Source organism: Erithacus rubecula (assembly GCF_903797595.1).
Source record: "Erithacus rubecula genome assembly, chromosome: 16".
Taxonomy (NCBI): Eukaryota; Metazoa; Chordata; class Aves; order Passeriformes; family Muscicapidae; genus Erithacus; species Erithacus rubecula.
Genome location: NC_136668.1, coordinates 2,255,690 through 2,273,293, shown reverse-complemented (window position 1 = coordinate 2,273,293; position 17,604 = coordinate 2,255,690). Strand labels below are relative to the sequence as shown.

At 42.7% G+C, this 17,604-nt stretch overlaps 1 protein-coding gene across 8 annotated transcripts in view; it reads left to right on the top strand.

Moving 5' to 3' along the window:
* The window catches only part of LOC306808777 (protocadherin alpha-C2-like), a 105,109-nt gene extending 93,180 nt beyond the window's left edge, over nucleotides 1–11,929 (top strand). For 7 of the 8 annotated variants that reach the window (XM_079319750.1, XM_079319749.1, XM_079319747.1 and 4 more), the window contains one exon: nucleotides 9,555–11,929. In XM_079319750.1, coding sequence (XP_079175876.1) covers nucleotides 9,555–9,865 — 311 coding nt within the window. In that variant the 3' untranslated portion in view covers nucleotides 9,866–11,929. The remainder of the gene's footprint in view (nucleotides 1–9,554) is intronic. The other variant, XM_079319754.1, reaches the window with a different exon arrangement.
* Nucleotides 11,930–17,604: the final 5,675 nt, after the last annotated feature.

The following is a 17,604-nucleotide window of genomic DNA, read 5'->3' as shown; positions in this document are numbered from 1 at the left end:
GCTCTGGGCACCTGCCAGGGCCTCCCCACCTTCACTGGAAAGGATTTGCTTCTAATATCTAATCTAAACCTATTCTCTGAAGCTGTTCCCTTGTCCTGCTGCTCCAGGCCCTCATAAATAGAAATCCAGTATTAGAACATTTAATCCTCCCTTCCCTTTAAGAAAATTTTCCCCTTTTGAGGGTCAGTCACAGCCAGGCTTTGAGATGGGTGGCTGCAGACAGAGATCCATGGGGATCCTGCATCACCCCTGGAAGCAGAGTGGCCTCCAGTGGCAGGAGATGCCTGGAAAGAACACATTCTGTGCTTTGGCTTCAGTTCAAGCTCATCCAGCAGAGAGCAAGGGGAGGAGGGGGTGGCTGGCTGCAGGGCACTGTTACAGGCTCCAGCAGCAGCCAGGAAATGCTTCCTCCTTTTCACCTTCACAGCAGGATTTATGATGCTCAGGGAGCCTGTTGTCTCTCACATAAAAGGGCTTTTGTGTTAGAATAAAATTATTTTTGTATTTAAATTTGACAGCGGACAGTAACCAGAATTGCCTTTCCATAATATAGACTAAGCAGCTCACAGCTGTTCTGTCCTTCTGACATTCAGGGCTTTGTCTTCTGCAGTGACTTTTGCTCTCTTTGCAATATTTCATGTCCTTATATAACAGAGACAAACCCCACCCACAGCAACAGCCTCCTGAAAATGGTTAGAGTGCCATCTCCCCTCCTGGTCACATACAAAAGATGTGAGCTACAAAGCTCAAAATTTTTTAAAGATCTGACTCCAAGTCTACCTTTTTGGGATGTGTTACCAAGCACACCTAAAATGAGCCTTCAGCAGAGCTCTGTGTAGCTGCTTGCTGCTCTAGTCAATCAATTCAGTGCATTTAAGGACATTTAATTGGGGCATTTGGGCTTCATAGCACCTGCTTTGACATGAAAGCAAAGAAAAGCTTTTCCTTTGTGGTACCGAGACCAACCCACCCCAGCTCTTCAGGGGAACATTGTTCTCAGCCACTGCCCACTCCCTTCCCAGCTACTGAAGGGCAGGGCAGTCCCACAGCTCCAGTTTCAATTTTCCTGCACTATTCACTGCTCTTTACTCTTTGCATTAAAACAAGAGCAGAATGGCTGGTGCTCTAACTGCCCGCACTGCATTAAAAACACATTTTTAAGATTAAAATAATTTGGGGGGTTTTTTTGGTTGTTCAGTTTGGTTTGGATTTTTGGTTTTTTTTGTAGGGAATGTCTGTTTTCAGCTATGAACTCATAACAGACACTGTGAGCCTGCAGACATAGGGAAATATCTCCAAAAAATATTTTTTTTCATGTCTCTCTAATCACCTCTTTATGCCACACAAACATTCAGTGTGCATCCCCTGAGGTCCAGCATTTGATTAGAGCTGAAATGATGATGAGGAGCATCCTGCATGTGTGCACATGCAGTCTCAGGGATGCAGCAGATTAACCCTCAGTTTTGGGGGGAAAGAATTAAAATTCAACCTGTGGGAGCAAGGCTGGGCATTAAAAGGATATTACCTGAAAAAGCCCATATTTTTATGGGAAGAAAAGCATCTTTTAGCCAAAGAGGAGTGAGAGGAGCTGCAGACCCTGTGCTCTGTTTGCTCCTTCAGCAGCTGTGAGAATCCATTCACCCTGGGCTGTGCTCTGCCCACAGCAGGCTGTGGCAGCAAGCAAATCAAATGATGCTTCCACATCTCTCAGAATATACTGGCAGAGCTATTTGATGGCTGAGGCAATTCCTTTAATACACAGCCACCTAAGATTGGTTTTTTATAATGAGGCAAATAATCTCTAGTTAAATTAATTGTCTGTGTCAGCGTGGACAGTAACCTGAGAGTGAGCTGGAAGTGACCCCCCTGCTTTGTGCCTGGATGTTGGAGCAGTGGGGGGTTACAAATCTGCCACAACATGTGTGCTATAATTACCCTGTTTAATGGTTCTGACTCTAAACCCAAGCACTGGATTAAAGCTACAAGCTCCTGGTGGGGACAAGTTTCCATTTTGTTCACTCCTCCTCATTCATTAGTGCAGAACAGGTCAAAGAGATGGGATCTGAGAGTGAGAATTATTTGGGTTTTTGTTTAATTTGACCAAGTCATTAGAGATGCTGGGGTTCTTTGGCAAAGTGAGAGTTAAACTGCTTCAGATTTGTTCTGATTGAATAGTTTTTCTGTCTTTCAGTTCTATTTCTGTCATTTTATCATGCTGATGATGGATATTTTTTTCGCTTTCTTTTTTTTTTTTTTTTTGTGGGTTTGAATTTTTGATTTGTTTCGGTTTTCAGTAAAAAAGAGAAAGATTAAACGAGCTTTTTAATCCCAAAAAGGCTTAGGGATGATCAGTGGAGGCAGAATGTCCGCAGAGATCCTCCAAATGACACGGAGAGGGTTTTTCAGTGCACGCTGCTTGCAGGGGATGTGCTGTTTCTGACTCTTTATCATGGTGAATATTCATTAAGCCTGCCAGAGGCAGAAGCTGCAGTCAGTACAGCGTCAGTGGAGGAGGCAGGGAGGAGAGAAATCAGGTTAATGACTAGCTTTCCCTGCAATTTGCTTCCTGCTTATTGCCTGATCTCAGGTTTAAACAAATTCATTTAATTAATGTGTTTTGCTACTTTGACCTGCGGACAGAAGGGGCTGTGATTAGTGATGGGATATTCCAAATCTTGCAGTGGCTTTAGCCCTCATGCTCTGCTGTCTAGAAAAAGAACGTTGAAAACTATTTCCTTTAAATTTAATATTAATAGAAGTTTTGATTGAAAGCTTTTATCTAAATTTTTTTCTTATTCCACGAGCTACCAAATTTTTAAAGACAGGAACAAAGTGGGGAGTGGGGAGGGGTGGAACAGAGTGAAAACAAGCTGCTGTCTTGGCTGAGCATGTCACACAGTCCAAGATGTCTCTGCAGGGAGACAGAGCTGCACAGAAATGCTTTCCTCTTGTCCCCCTTGAGCAGGGACACATCTGTTCTAACATGAGTTAGCCCTCTTCTGACAAAGGCACTTCAAGAAAGCAGCAGAGCCATAGGAGGTAGAGAAGATGCTCCTGACACTCAGAATCTGTGGGCAGCCCTCGTTGTGGAAAGTGAGCACCACCTGTTCTCAGCAAACAGCAGATTGGAGCTGTGGGGCCACAGAGGGTCAGGGAAAAGCCATGTGGCCTCCCCAAAAGCGAGAAAAATGTCACTGAGATAGAAACTGCAGGCCTGATGGGATAGCCCAGACCTGATGGGATATTGATTCCTGGGCTGAGTGATCTGTTTTGCCAGCAGACATTTTGCCCCAAATTCAGGAGACATCTCAATTTCAGGCTGTTTGTATCCATCACTCAGCATTACCTTTCAGCTTAGATGGTTTTACAAGCTGATGGAAGCCAACCCTTCAATGGAGTGCACTTGCAAATTCCACATCTGAAAAGACAGCACCTTAAATCTCAGTGACAGACCTGCACTTGAGAGTTGTGCACCAGAGGTTCTGGTGCTGGTGTCATTGCTGTCACAACTAAAATGTGGCTTTTTAAGGGGTGGAAATGGGGCAACCTTAAGAACATGGCTGTGCTCTCTCAGGCATTTTTGGACAGAAGAGGCCAATGGCTACCTAAATGAAAATCCCTGACAGGATTAGGGCTGAGGAAGTTGCAAACAGTTGCACAGGATTTTTTTGTGGCTGCCACAGTTAAAGAGATCAGTTTTAAACTTCCTTTTTTCCAAAATACTCTGGCATGGTCACCAGTACAACACCCAGCTGAGCCATGGTGCTGCTTATCTGGATCCTGAGGGTAGATTCAGCTCCTTTCTCATTAACTACCCAAAAGTTGGCTGCCTCCAGCAGAGACAAGAGGAACAAAGACAATTTGGATTTTTTTTTTTAACAGAATCATTTTGGTTGGAAAGCACCTCCAAGATCATCAAGTCCAATCTTGGACTGATCAACCAGCCCAGAGCACTGAGTGCCATGTCCAGTCATTTCCTGAACACCACCAGGAATGGTGACTCCACCACCTCTCTGAACAGCTCCTCCCAATCCTTGACATGCCTTTCTGTGAAGAAATTCTTCCTGATGTCCAACCTGAATCTCTCCTGGTGCAGCTTGAGGCTATGTCCTCTTGTCCTGCCAGAGAGAAGAGGCTGATCCCAGCCTGGCTACAACCTCCTGTCAGGGAGTTATGGACAGCAAAAAAAGTCTCCAAACAGAGTGATAAGGTCTCCAATTCAATACCTCTTAAACCAGCGTTTAAACCAGGCTTGAACTGTCTTTCTGAGGGTGCCTGTCTGTTTCTAGACCATAGCATGAATTAAATGGGATATGGTAGATTGGATGCCTGAATTCCTGGTGGCTGGATTTAACAAAGGGGTGTTTAACTCTTTAAGAAAAAGAAATGTATGTACCTACAGTTATTTCAGATTGTATTTTAGGAACCTGGTTCCTTGTAGGTGTATGTTTGGGTTGAAAGAGACCTTAAAGCTCATCCAGTTTCAATCCCCTGCCATGGGCAGGGACAGCTTCCACCATCCCAGGCTGCTCCAAGCCTCATCCAACCTGGCCTTGGGCAGTTCCAAGGTACAGGGCAGCCACAGCTTCTCCAGGCAGACCTGACCCTCTGTATCTGACATTGTGTAGGAAATCAGGTGCTTCAGAGCAATTAGGGCTTGTTGAACCAGTGCCTGTTGACCGGGTTTTTCATGTTTTTCGAGTCCTGTGAGAGGTAGAGGGCTACAATACATGACCATTAAATGCTTCTGGAAGAGAAAAAAACATTAGCTCTGCACCATACCCTATTCCCTGCAGCTTTCAGCTAGGTGATTTGAGGATATGGAGGTTTTTTCTGTGTAAGTCTGCCTGTGCAGACAGCAGTCATGGGATGGGAAAAGAAATATTTTGAAAGACAGCTTAGAAGTCCTTTCATGCCAGCTAAATATGTGACCTACTCAACTGCAGAGTCTCTGCTCTCTGGGTTCCATTTAAAGTCTACTGAGACATTTGTATTTCAGTGAGAGTAGGAAAGGGATGGGGTGAAAAGTTCATCTCCTGTTTTAGCTTGCAGACACACAGGCAAAGAAGCATCAGGACCTGCAGGTGCAGCCTAGATTTCGAGTTCTGCTGCATGCAAGCATTTAAAAATTTAATTATTTGGTCATTGAACATGAAGTCTGAAGTAATCCTTGAGAATAAAAGAAAAGGTCCAAAGTAATCCCATAAATTACCCCAGGAAATGACCAGACTCTGGGCTTTTATGTGTGAACTCTGGCAACCCCTCCCCTCTAGCTGCAGGAAGAAAAGAAGTGTAATGTTTTAAATTAAGTGTTATAAATATAACCAAGGGATATGTTTTATTTAGATTTTCCTCTAAGTTTAATAAACAAATTTGAAGCATTCAATTAAAGATGAAGAAAATATGCAAGAGAAGTACAACTAATCCCTTTAAATGTAAAATGACACATAAGTGGAAAGCTTTTGTTGTTGAATCCTTGCTGATAAGAAACAGAAATTATGTTTAAGGAAGCCTTGGAAACTAGGTAGTAAATGACATTTATCCTTGATCTGAAATGCCTAAACATACAACTTTGTTAGTACAGCTGAACTGTGACCTTCCAGGCTGCCAATACAGATAAACACACATGTTTTCAGGTAAATCATGCAGAAGAGAAATTTCCTGAGGACTGGAGAAGCCCCACTTGCAGGAAATGATGGCTATTAACTCATTAGATTCTCTCTGTCTCTTTTTGTATGCAAGCTCTCCACACAGCAGTAAGGATAATTAGTTTCCTTTGGCTTAGTGAGTATTAAGGAGTATTAAAATGCTTGGGTTTTATGGACAACAAACATATTCAGGGGCTGGGATAAAACCAGACATAAGTGCAAGCAAACCCCCCCAGCCTGACAGAATCCTGATTCCAGGCTAGGTGTGATGGCTTTGTTGTTTTCTGGACAGATGTTACTGATTTCATCTGGTGAGTTGATTTGCCAAGTCAGACCAGATTAAAAGGTCCTTTTCCTGCTCTGAAGTAGATTTCAGTAGTGCAGATGTGCATTTGCACCCCATTAGTCTGGCAAGAGATTTCATGCAGGAAATTCTTTACCTCAGGGATACCCTGGATTCTTACACATTACTGTATTTGTGTGGTAACATGAATAACATGAAGTCACTGCCATTGTCCCATGTCCTGTGTTCAGCCCAAGAAGATGATCAGAGGACTGGAGCACTCCTCCAGGAAAGGCTGAGAGATTTGGGATTGCTCAGCCTGGAGAGGAGAAGCTTCAGGGTGACTTAACTGCCTCTTGCAGTTCCTGAAGGGAGTGCACAAGAAAGATGGAGGGAGACTATTTAGAAGGGCCTGGGGTGACAGGACAAGGGGAATGGTTTCAAATCCACAGAGAGTAGGGTTAGGTTAGATATTAGGAAGAATATAAATTAAGTGATGAGGCCCTGGCACAGGTTTCCCAGAGAAGCTGTGGCTGCCCCATCCCTGGCAGGTTGGATGGGACTTGGAGGCACCTGCTCTAGTGGGAGGGGTCCCTGCCCATAGCAGGGGGCTGGAGCTGGATGGTATTTGGGGTCCCTTCCATCTCAGGCCATTCTGTCATGTTGTGTTTCTGTGCTGACATCAAAAAGGCACAGCCATGCACTGCACTCCCAGCTGGGCTGTGTGGCCCTGCAGCCCACAGGGTGTTTTCACCCTGTACTCTTCAAAGTAATTATTCTTTTATTCTCTGCTACAGGGCTGTCCCCAGCCAGAGCAAGGGTGGGTCAAACATGATTTGAGGTCACCTTCAGCTGTCTTTTTCCTGCCAGGAACAGAAAAAGAACCAATGTTTGGAATACATTTTGGGTCTGGGCCAGTGTTTGGAATGCATATTGTATGGGCTTATTGGGAGAAAGAGAGGATTTATTTGTTAAATAGGGCTTAATTTATAATGTGCAATATGAAAGTTCACATTTTTGTATTGCAGCAGAAAGACAATTGATTAATAATTTGGAAAAAGGCCAAGACACACATTTTCCACCTTTGTAATTTATCATCTCAGAAAAACAAATGTGATATAAAAGGTACCTGAACAAAATAATTTATTACATAGAAATGAAAGCTGGTTCATATTAATGCATTTATTATAAAAGGACTTTCTAGGACATTGTTGTTACTTACAGAAGACATGTAAAAAATCTCAAGCTGATACTAAAGACCATAGAAAATGCACAGAAAAGCTACAACTGATAAAATAGAGGAACTTTTACATTAATAATAACTTCAGAAAAGCTATTTGAGACTCAAGAGGTTAAGGTCACTAAAACAACATCAGCAGCTCCTGGAAAGAACATAAAATCAAAGCTTCTTCATCATTGAAAATCTTAGGGGGAAAAGAAGTGTACAGTGTCTTCTAGTTCTTGATTAAATATCACATTTTAAAAGCAGTCATGTCATGTCCATGTGCCATGGAGGTTCAGAGGTGCCAAAAATTTGAAGTACCAAACCTCTCACATTGATGGGTTCAGAGATGGTTCTGATGAGTTTTGTGGACACATTTCTTGGGCTTTGTAACATGGACCTGCTGCATCACTGCATGAAAGCTCAAAAAAGGAATCGTGCTTCCCAGCCTTGATAGTTTTGCTGCCAGGGTTGTCAAGCAGCAAAATATATTGTTTCAATATATTGAACCTAAAAGGAGAGGCTTATGTCTGCATGCACCACAGACCATTTATTCCATAAAGCAGAAAATGGTACAAACAGCAGAAGATGAAGAATCATTAAAGAATAGGAATTACAGGAGCTGCTGCAGTTAATACAGCAATCTTCATGATGGCTGCAGGGGTACAGAGCAGCCAGTACCAGAAGTTTCCTTACAAGACACTGGGGATCCCCCTCTGGATTGTTTGCTTTGCTTTCCTGTCCTCTTTAACCAGCAGGAGACCTCAGACTTCTCAGTTTCTTCTCCCCCATCCAGTGTCCTCCTCTTCCAAGGGACATGGAATCCCTCTGAAATGGTTTTCCATCACAGTTTCCACCTCCTTCTCTATCCCAAATATCTTTGCCTCTCTCTTCAGCTGGACAGCTCTGATAGACAATGCTAAGGTTTAATCAGATCAGTGATATCAGAATTGTTTGTGTGGTATTGGGAGGATTTGTGTGTGCCTAGGAGCATTACAAGGGTGAGTGTCCCATGTTTTGTTACTGCACTTTTAGGGTGAAGATAAGAAAGTTTTCCTCTGATTTGAGGGATTTAGCATCAGTGCAGAAACATTCAGCTTTCCCCTGATCACAGTTGTTTAAACACTTAGCATGATACATTAAAATAGATACACTGTTCTATTCAAAACTGAGAGTTATGTAAATTACAACAAATGTTCAAAGTATAAAAGGAAACAGCGAAATCTTAAGGCTTTCTCTCATAGGAAAACCTAATTCTGTTGCATTTTATTATGCTAGAAAATTGTCCTTGTCAGTGCAACATACATTTCAATCTGATTAACTCAATCTAATCAAAATAATGGAAATAAAATTAAAACTTGCTTCATCCCATAAGCCTAAAACTGGGGCTAGGACTTCACTTTACATTTGCCTGTATAAAATACTGTGATCTAGAGAGAATATCAGGATATTCTGTGATTCTGTGAAGACCATGAATATTTCTGAGACCAGATTGTGCACCCTGATGGAAGCAGTCCTGCAGTATTTCTGCCCTGGTTTTGCTCTGGGGCTGTGTCTGCTGCTCAGCCACATTGCATCCATACCTACATATAAACCCCCTAGCTGGGTGCCCTCAGGTTCCTCTCTGGGATGCACCAGCTCAGAATCTCACAATGGGTCAGCTTGGAAGGGACCATGGCAGCTCATCTGGTCCAGCCTCCCTGTTCTGTCAGAGCACACAGCACAGGATTGCATCCAGATGGTTCTGGAACATCTCCAGTGAGGGGAACCTCACAACCTCTCTGGGCAATCTCTTCAGTGCTTGGTCACTGCACAGGAAATATGTTCTTCCTCCTGTTCAGTTGGAACTTTCTGGGCATCCATTCCTGTTACCTCTTGTCCTGTTGCTCGGCACCAACCAAGCAGAGCCTGGCTCCATTCCACCCTCTTGACACTCTCCCTTCTTTCCCTGCATGAGGATTCCTGGACTCACCCATCCCAGAATGGTTTGCTAAAATACCCACCTGGATGTGCATAATGCCAAGGCTGTCACCCCTGCCCTGGCCCAAAAGCCCCAGCACCCTCAAACACCCTTTTGCCATGCAATGCACGTGCTTGCGTTCCATGCTATAAAACACTACAGTGGGCTGCATCACAGGGATCTCTTACTCCAAACACTTCAAATCCAAAAGAACCAGATGGGATCCAGAGCCTGTTGCACCCAACAGCACGTGGAGTGTGTCAGTGCATGCAAACCCTGAGCAGGCTGGACAAGAACCAGTGGGTAACCCCCAGATGAGCAGCCAGGCAAGTGAGAGTCACTGTAGGCTGAAGCCAGAGCTTCCAAACAGAAAGCTGCTGCTCCCTGAGTGCCTGTGTTTAAAGATGCTTTAAGCTTTTCTTGCTGTTTTGACTTTTTCAGAACCTGAGGCAGGAGAGGTGTCCCCCCCAGTGGGAGCTGGTGTGAACAGCAACAGCTGGACCTTTAAATTTGGACCCGGCAATTCCAAACAAGGTGGTCCTGGTGAGTTGCCAGACAAATTCATTATCCCAGGATCTCCTGCAATCATCTCCATCCGGCAGGAGCCACCAAACAGCCAAATTGACAAAAGTGACTTCATAACCTTTGGCAAGAAAGAAGAGACCAAGAAAAAGAAGAAAAAGAAGAAGGGAAACAAGACTCAGGAGAAAAAGGAAAAGGGCAACAGCACCACTGAGAACAGTGACCAGTGAGGGAGTTATACTGAGAAAACCCTCTTAGCCAGTTTTTGTAATAATGGCAGATTTCTCCTATGTAGCAAATCCCAACTTCTTCCTACTGTTAACAAATTTCCTGTATGTACAGACTTGAGAAAATCAGCAGGAAATTCAGTGTCTGTCTAAATTGCTTAACAGGTTTTGTCTTAAAAGCTTTATTAAGTCTGGTGTTAACTCTTTTTCTCCACTCTGGCTTGTTTTCAGAATCTAAAAAGCAGACACAAGTTTCCTTTCTCCTACGCCGAAAAGGAGAATCTTCACAGTACAGCCAGTGAGAGGTTGGACTCTGCACTGTGGTTCCTGTGCTCCTGTCTTGATGACACTTACAGGACAGGTTTAAAAGTTTAATGTTAATGTTGTGCACCCTCTATCTGATTGGAAATTTTTGTGTGCAGATGTCAGCTAGGTGATATGAGATCAGATTATAAAATGCAAGAAGAGCTGGTAAATATGCAACAGATGAAACACCTGATGAACACAAATGTTCAAAGATGTTCAGGCTGGGGAGAAAATATCTGAAAGGAGATTGAGCAGACTTGTCAAATCCTGAGAAGTCACTGTGTGGAAATACTGACTCCTATACATGACGTATTGTACACACTGCTTCAAATGAAACCTCACATTTACAGCTCTTTAAGACACCATCAATTATATCTTTTTACCAAGCAAGCCATTGGAAAAATTGTCCCTTAAAGCCCTGCATTACCCTGGTAAGGCTAGCCCTCAGAGAGTAAGAGGGCTGGGCTGACATCCCAGGAATGTAACTGTGATGCTGTGTGTCCCTATTTCCACATTATTTTGCACATTATGTCTCTGAAAAGGTCAGAGTTTTTCCACGACACTTATGCAAAAGAGAGAAAAAAAGTAACATTAACTATGCTATTTGTTATTTGAGATATTTATTTATAAAGAAATATAGCTGTAAATGTTAAAGAAATATGATGCCCTTTAACCCAAACAGAAGTCAATCTAGAGCCATTATAAATTACAATTGCTGCTATTAAAGTGCTTTAGAAAAATTGCCTGAAACATCTGTATTATATCGGCCACTTGCCAATAACAGCTTTATTCTGTCGGGTGACTTGGGGGCTGCCTCTTGCATGTATTGATAAATACAAGAATATCTTCTCTTTTATTTTGCATTATTCTGCACTTTGAATACACCTTTGCAAACAAACTGTCCTAAATATGAAGAAGCAGAAGCAAACTCCTCACACAAATGGATTTACTAACCTGCTAGCTCTGTGCAGTACCTTGGTGTTACCTCCCACACGACCTTTTCTGATTTTAGTTTTACTTTTCTATGAGATTATGAATTTCTGATCCTACTAACACTCCTTATGTAAAATTCAAGTACTGTATGTATGCTGTATGCTCTTATAAGAATCCTGAAATATTTATTCTGTGCTTGTGTATGTGAATGTCAATGCAACTATTATTAGAGTGGACTTTAAGCTTTACCGTTGAATGTAAATTCATTATTTCTTTTTTGTACACTTGTGAAAAAGTGGAGTAGTGTTAATTTTTTAAGCCACTGTTGATTATCAGTTTTCTTTTGTGTATGAAACACAAGTAAAATATCTTTCTTAAACCAAGCCATGCATGCATTTTGGGATTTATTGGTAAGAATCTGTGAAGCTGAAGTTCTGTGAATTACTAAACCTGAGGGTATAAATGGAGTACTGAATGTGGCTGAGGATGTTGATATAAAACCAATACATGTATTTTTAAACAGAATATAGCTGATGAGGGAATTCCAAGGAGTTTTCTACATTATTGTACATTCACAGAATAAAGCTCAAGTGTCGTGTTAATTGGAACTGTGTAAGAAACTACATAGCTCTGAAATTTCTAAAGGCCCTTTAATCTAGGATCAAAGGGAACAACTGGATTTCTTGAGACATCTCCTGGATGTTTTAAGTTTCCAAACTGCTGACAGTTCAGAATAGAACAATTCCTATTCATTTTTAAGAACCTGCAGCAAGTCTTAAAACATCACAGCAAAGCTCTAATAAAAGACTTCATATCTCAAAGCATGAACCACCAATGGCCTCATGTGGTCTATTTAGAGTTTTCTTTTGTTACCAGTCTTGTTTTACTGGCAATAAAAAGGTGCTACTCAAGAAAGAGAATCCTTGATTCACTTTTAAAGGCTACACACGAGGAAAAAAGCTTTGGGGAGGGAACTGTTCTTTTATGCAAATGTGCTATGCAAGTATGGGTTGTTTTTTTTATTTGATGACTAATCCAACAGCTCCCAAAACGTTCATCAAGTGTAGTTACAGTGGTAGCTTAAACACATAGCAAAATACTGTTGTTCATCATAAAATAGCTCTCTCAAAGCCTCTGGCAAAAATTCGTACAAAGATTTGATTCTTACAGGAATCTTCTACACTTGATTATTTTTATATTTTAATTGAATATTGGTTTTTCTTTCAAATGCTTGCATTTTCTCCTATGCAAGCCAGTCTGATTCATTCATTTTTCATCAGTGGCCATACACAGATGGTTTTCCAAGGCTTGCATTTATTAGAATGAACCAAGAGCTGCAGAATGTCTCCAGTTTGCTGGTTTAAACACAAAATTACATTTACCAATGCTGCCTTTGCTGCAGGTGCTTAGACTGTGTGCTTGCATGCCTTGGGAGACAAAACATAATCTGAAGATAATCATTCCAGCATGATTATCAATGATGATGATCATTCCTGTATGGAGAGCTGATAGAACAGAGAAAAAACTCTCAGAGGAGAGGAGGAGCTCCTGCTGGAATTGTTTGAAAGGAGGCTGGCTTGCACTAGGAGTTCCTACATCCCACACACTCACTGTGTTTTCAGAAGACTGAATCAGGCACCTTACCAGATTTTATAAAGATTTTTCCTTATTTGGACCCTCTGGGACAACTGGAATGCTCAGATATCCACAGTGAGATTTGACTGTTTGATAACCAATATACAAATGATACCATTGACATCCTTGATTTTGGGTGTCCAGGAGGAGGAGAAACCCTCAGCAGGAATTTTGTTTGGAGGACCAGGGGTGGGTGGGGGCAGAACCTGCACATTCCACCACAGATTAGGGGTTACTGTTTTAACACCACACAACAATGGAAATTGAGAACCAGTGGTGGCCAATAGCACCACAAATTAAGAAAAAAAAAATCTTTTATCCTCCTGCTAACAAGGAAATGAGCACTACAAAATACACTGCAGAGTTTGCTAACAAGAAAATTACAGTTTTGGGGCCTTTTACCACTCAAGTAATTTATGTCTTTCAGAATCCATATATACTTTCTGTGAGCATATTGTCTTTGAAAGTCTGGTTCTATGCATACAAGATCAGTGATGAAAACTATTGGGCTTTTATAACAATAAACCTGAGCTATGTTGTATATTAATTACATCCTGTCATTAAAAAAACTTCTCATTTTACATTAGGCTTCTAAGACTTAGTCTTGTGCAGTTTCTTTCTGCTCAGTCTGTGGGTCATTGCACATCATTAAAAGTTTTCCAATCTCACCACAGGGAAAGAACATAGAACCCAAAATACATTTCCCAAATTTCATATATGAAGATCAGCAATGAAATTAATTGCAGGTAGTTTTGATACCTTTTAGAATAATTTTTGCTTCTACTTCACACATTCATCCTGCTTGTGTCAACAACTGGGTAAAATAAACCAGGTACAATTTTCCTTCCAAATCCAGTTCTCCCCTAGCAGCAGTTTTGTGGATTTTGTGTAAGACAAATATTAAGGAAGGAGCTGAGCCATTTCCTCATTTGAGACCTAAAAAATGAGCAGGTTCCTCAGTTTTGCTGTGATTTGATTGCTTAGAAATTTCTGACTGTTCCTCAACACTTTTTTAAGGCAGTGCCAAGAGTCCTGTGTTCTATGGCTCCTGTAAATATGCAGAAATATCACTTGAATCAAAAGTTTGGCTTTGGTAGGTGAGTGTATCCTGAAGTCCTTTGCTTTCTTCCTTTACAAGTCTCTGGAGGAGAAAAGAGTGAACAGCTGGGCAATGTTTTGATATCACACAAAGCTGGATCTGCATGAAGCAAATAGATACTCTGGAAAGTAGAACTGAGGGCTCCAAGCCCAGCAATAATAAATCCTGGATGTGAAGGGCTTCATGGGGTGGCTGGAATCATAATTAGGCTCACACATGCCTGAGTGGCTGGCTTGGCTGCACCAAAACTGCACAGACAGAATGCACAGCACAGCTCTGACAGAATAAATGCTTTATCACATTGAACTGACCTTGTGCAGCATGCTATGGAATCAATATTGATAGCATATACATTAATTTTCCATTAGCTCTGGGTATGGGGATGCTGTGCTCTCTCCTGGGTTCATTCTCCTCTCTGGGGATCCCTAAAGGGATCCCTGGAGGGTCCAGTGTCACCACTCTGCATTTGCAGGGTGGGGGGTTTGTATCCAAGCATTTACAGAGAAAAATAACCCTGTCCTGGGCTCATCCCAGAGTGTGGCCATCAAGGGAGGGGATTCTGTCCCTGTGCTCAGGTGAGAGCCCACCTGCAGAGCTGCCCCAGCACAGGGAGGAGCTGGAGCTGCTGCAGCCAGGCCAGAGGAGGCTCCAGGATGGGCAGAGGATGGAGCAGCTCTGCTGGGAGGAAAGGCTGGGAGAGCTGGGATTGTTCACCAGGACAGGAGAAGCTTTGGGGTGACCTCAGGGTGGCCTTGCAGGAGGGAGATGAAGGGACTGACAAGAAAGATGGAGAGACACAATTTACATGGGCCTGGAGTCACAGGACAAGGAAAATGGCTTCAAACTAAGAGATTGTCAGTTTAGATGATATGTCAGGAAAACATTTTTCCCTGTGAGCCTGGCACAGGCTGGAAGGGATTTGGAGCAATCTGGTCTAGTGGAATGTGTCCCTGCCCACAACAGAGGGGTGGAACTGGATCATACTTAAGGCCCCTTCCAACCCAAACCACCCTATGATTCTGTATATAAAAATCTGGGACATGGTTATGTTGTACAGAATATTTCAATACCCACTATCAGTGATAATATTTCTTATGCATCATGAAAATCTGATTTTTCAAAGTGATTCTACTCTGGTGACATTAGGCACCTCCTTCTAGAATATTTGTAGTTCAGGTGCCTTAGGCTGGCTTAGAGAACTAATGAATGAAATCCTTCAGCATGAAGTGCCACAGAATTCTCTGTGCCATACAGTGAGAAGAGCAGATCTTACACTGCACCATGGATTCCCTTTCACATCCCAGGACAGCCTCCATGAAATCACTCTGACACAGGTATTAACATCAAAAGATGACAGAGATGTGGTGAAGTAAACATCTCTCAGAACACCACACAGCTTGAAAATTTTAAAAATGTTTGCCTGCCAGTGGTGCCCAGAGCTGTGTCACTGTTGTCTGCAAAAATACAGCAAGTGACTCATCCACATTTAGGAACTGGTGCCTGAAGCATATTACAGAGCAGACATGCTAGGCTTGAAAACTAGATTTTAAAACCTTGACAGAGGGTCAGAAATACTAAACTGGCCTTCATACCAAATAGAGCAGCCCTAAGACTCTGTCACTCCCACTCCTCACCTCCCTTGTTCCTTCATTATGGTGGGAAGCAGGAATCCTAAAGAGATAATCCCATTTATGCTGCCAGGTGGGGAATGTTATCCTGCAGGCACACCATGGCAACAGGCTCAGAAATGGAGTGTTGGGCACACCTATGGGCACAGTGTTGGGTGAAGAGTGACAATATCAGCAACATGCCACCCCAGCAGGCGTCACACCTGACCCCCCCAAATGTGAGACCCTGCGGGGCTCCCTGGGAGCTCAGCAGTGCCAGGGCATTACCTGTGGTTTGAGGCTGAGCACTGAGATGGGGTAACTTCAGAGCTGCCCCTGGCAGCCCCATTCCAGCTCCTTTGGCAATATTTTATGGGCACCTCAAGGGTCTTGGCACCACCTGAGCTGCACTGAGGAGATTAGAAAGTCCTTGCCCATGAATTACAGGAATGATATGAAGGTTGACAAGATGAAGTAATTGTTAAAACACATCAATCACAGCCATCCCAGACTTTTAATCCCTCAATAGTTTTCCTGTTAGATAAATACTTCAGCTTTTCTGTGTCTCAAATTCTACTTAGTGCAGCTTCAGTGGGAGCAATGTGTGTGGTTCAGGGGGAAGCTAGACTGAAAATATCATAACTAAGCCCATAGTGTATCCTAGCCCCCATCAAGGGAAGCATGAATCACTCCTTACCCTGAAGAACTTCCTTCTGTAGGTGTTTAAAAGAATCTTGCCTGAAGTCTCTTAGCTGTGATGTGCTGTGCAATTACAAATCTAATCAGCTCTATATACTAGGACTCAAAGCCTTCCATACATTCCCACATCTATCCCCAAATTATCTACACTGTTCAAGCCTTCACTGACTGATGTCCAACTTCCTCATCATCACCTGTGGTGCAAACAACCTTAGGCTCAGTGAGGACCCAGCATCTTGTTCCATGGGCTGGCACAAGAGGCTCAGGACCTGTCTAGAGCAGCTTTTTCAACCTGGCTCTTCCCAGATGCTCTGAACTCCAGCTGTAAGCAGTTTCATCCAGCACCAGGGCCACATGGTGACAAGATAAGGGGCTTAACTCTGTTGAACTTGCTCTCACCCTTCACCTTCAGTACAGAAGTTTCCTGAGGTATATGCTAGATAAGAGACAAGCCTAAAATAATGAAAAATCTAGCCTAAAATCTGCTTGTCTTCTTACATGCTTAAAAGGGGATTACGCAACACTTAGGTACTGACATGGGAGGAAATGATCCACAAAGCTCCTGGTGGGTGTTTACACAATAAAGAGGATCTGCCAAACCCCAAGGGTGTGTAAATTGTGTTAGTCCAGCTACTTGTAGACTCAGAAAGTTCTTTGTACAAATATAAGCAGCCACCAAGCATCACAAAAGCTACCTTAATCTTTCCAAAGCCACGTGTAACAATCTCTTGTTAATCTACTTTAGTGCAGCCACAATATAAATACAATCCTGAAGATGAGCTGCATCTTTCCCTGAAGGGTGACTGCATTGAAAATGGCAGGCACAAATACCTCCTTCTGTTCTTAAGGAACAAATGACACAAAAAGGTGAAACCAGTTTTATTTTATCCTCAGGCTCCCTTCACATGCACAAGAGTGGGTCTCAGCTGGCCACATTGAGTCACATTCTGACCAGCAGCACGAGCAAAGAGATATTTATTGGCTATAAAGTGATAAAAGGGTTATTCTTTCACAACATTAAAAGGTACCAGAGAGTCAAAGAGTGACAGGTCAGTCCAGGTCACTAACTGCACTTACTTTCAGTCACAGGGAGTGGCTGGTCTGCTTACAGAGCTGGCTAATGGCCCCCTGGGTCAAGCAGGCTTTCACAAATGCACAGCCCAGAACATCTTTAAAGCTGTCAAATATGCTCTTGGGCTCATGGCAGGAACTGCTGACCTGTGAGCTATATTGCTCTATATTTTTTTTAGTATCTAAGAAAAATTAAAATTCCTATGAAGCATCTTAACTTAGGCCCTTATTGTGCCCTGCTGGGCTCCTCTGTGAACCTGTCAGGCCGTGCAGGTTCACTCATTAATTAATATGCACACAGCTCCTGCAAAGCAGCCTGGAAGTAACAGGATATTGCAGTGCTGTAATGCCAAAGCCTTCCCAGGCTGATCAATATTGATGGTGCAGTTAGT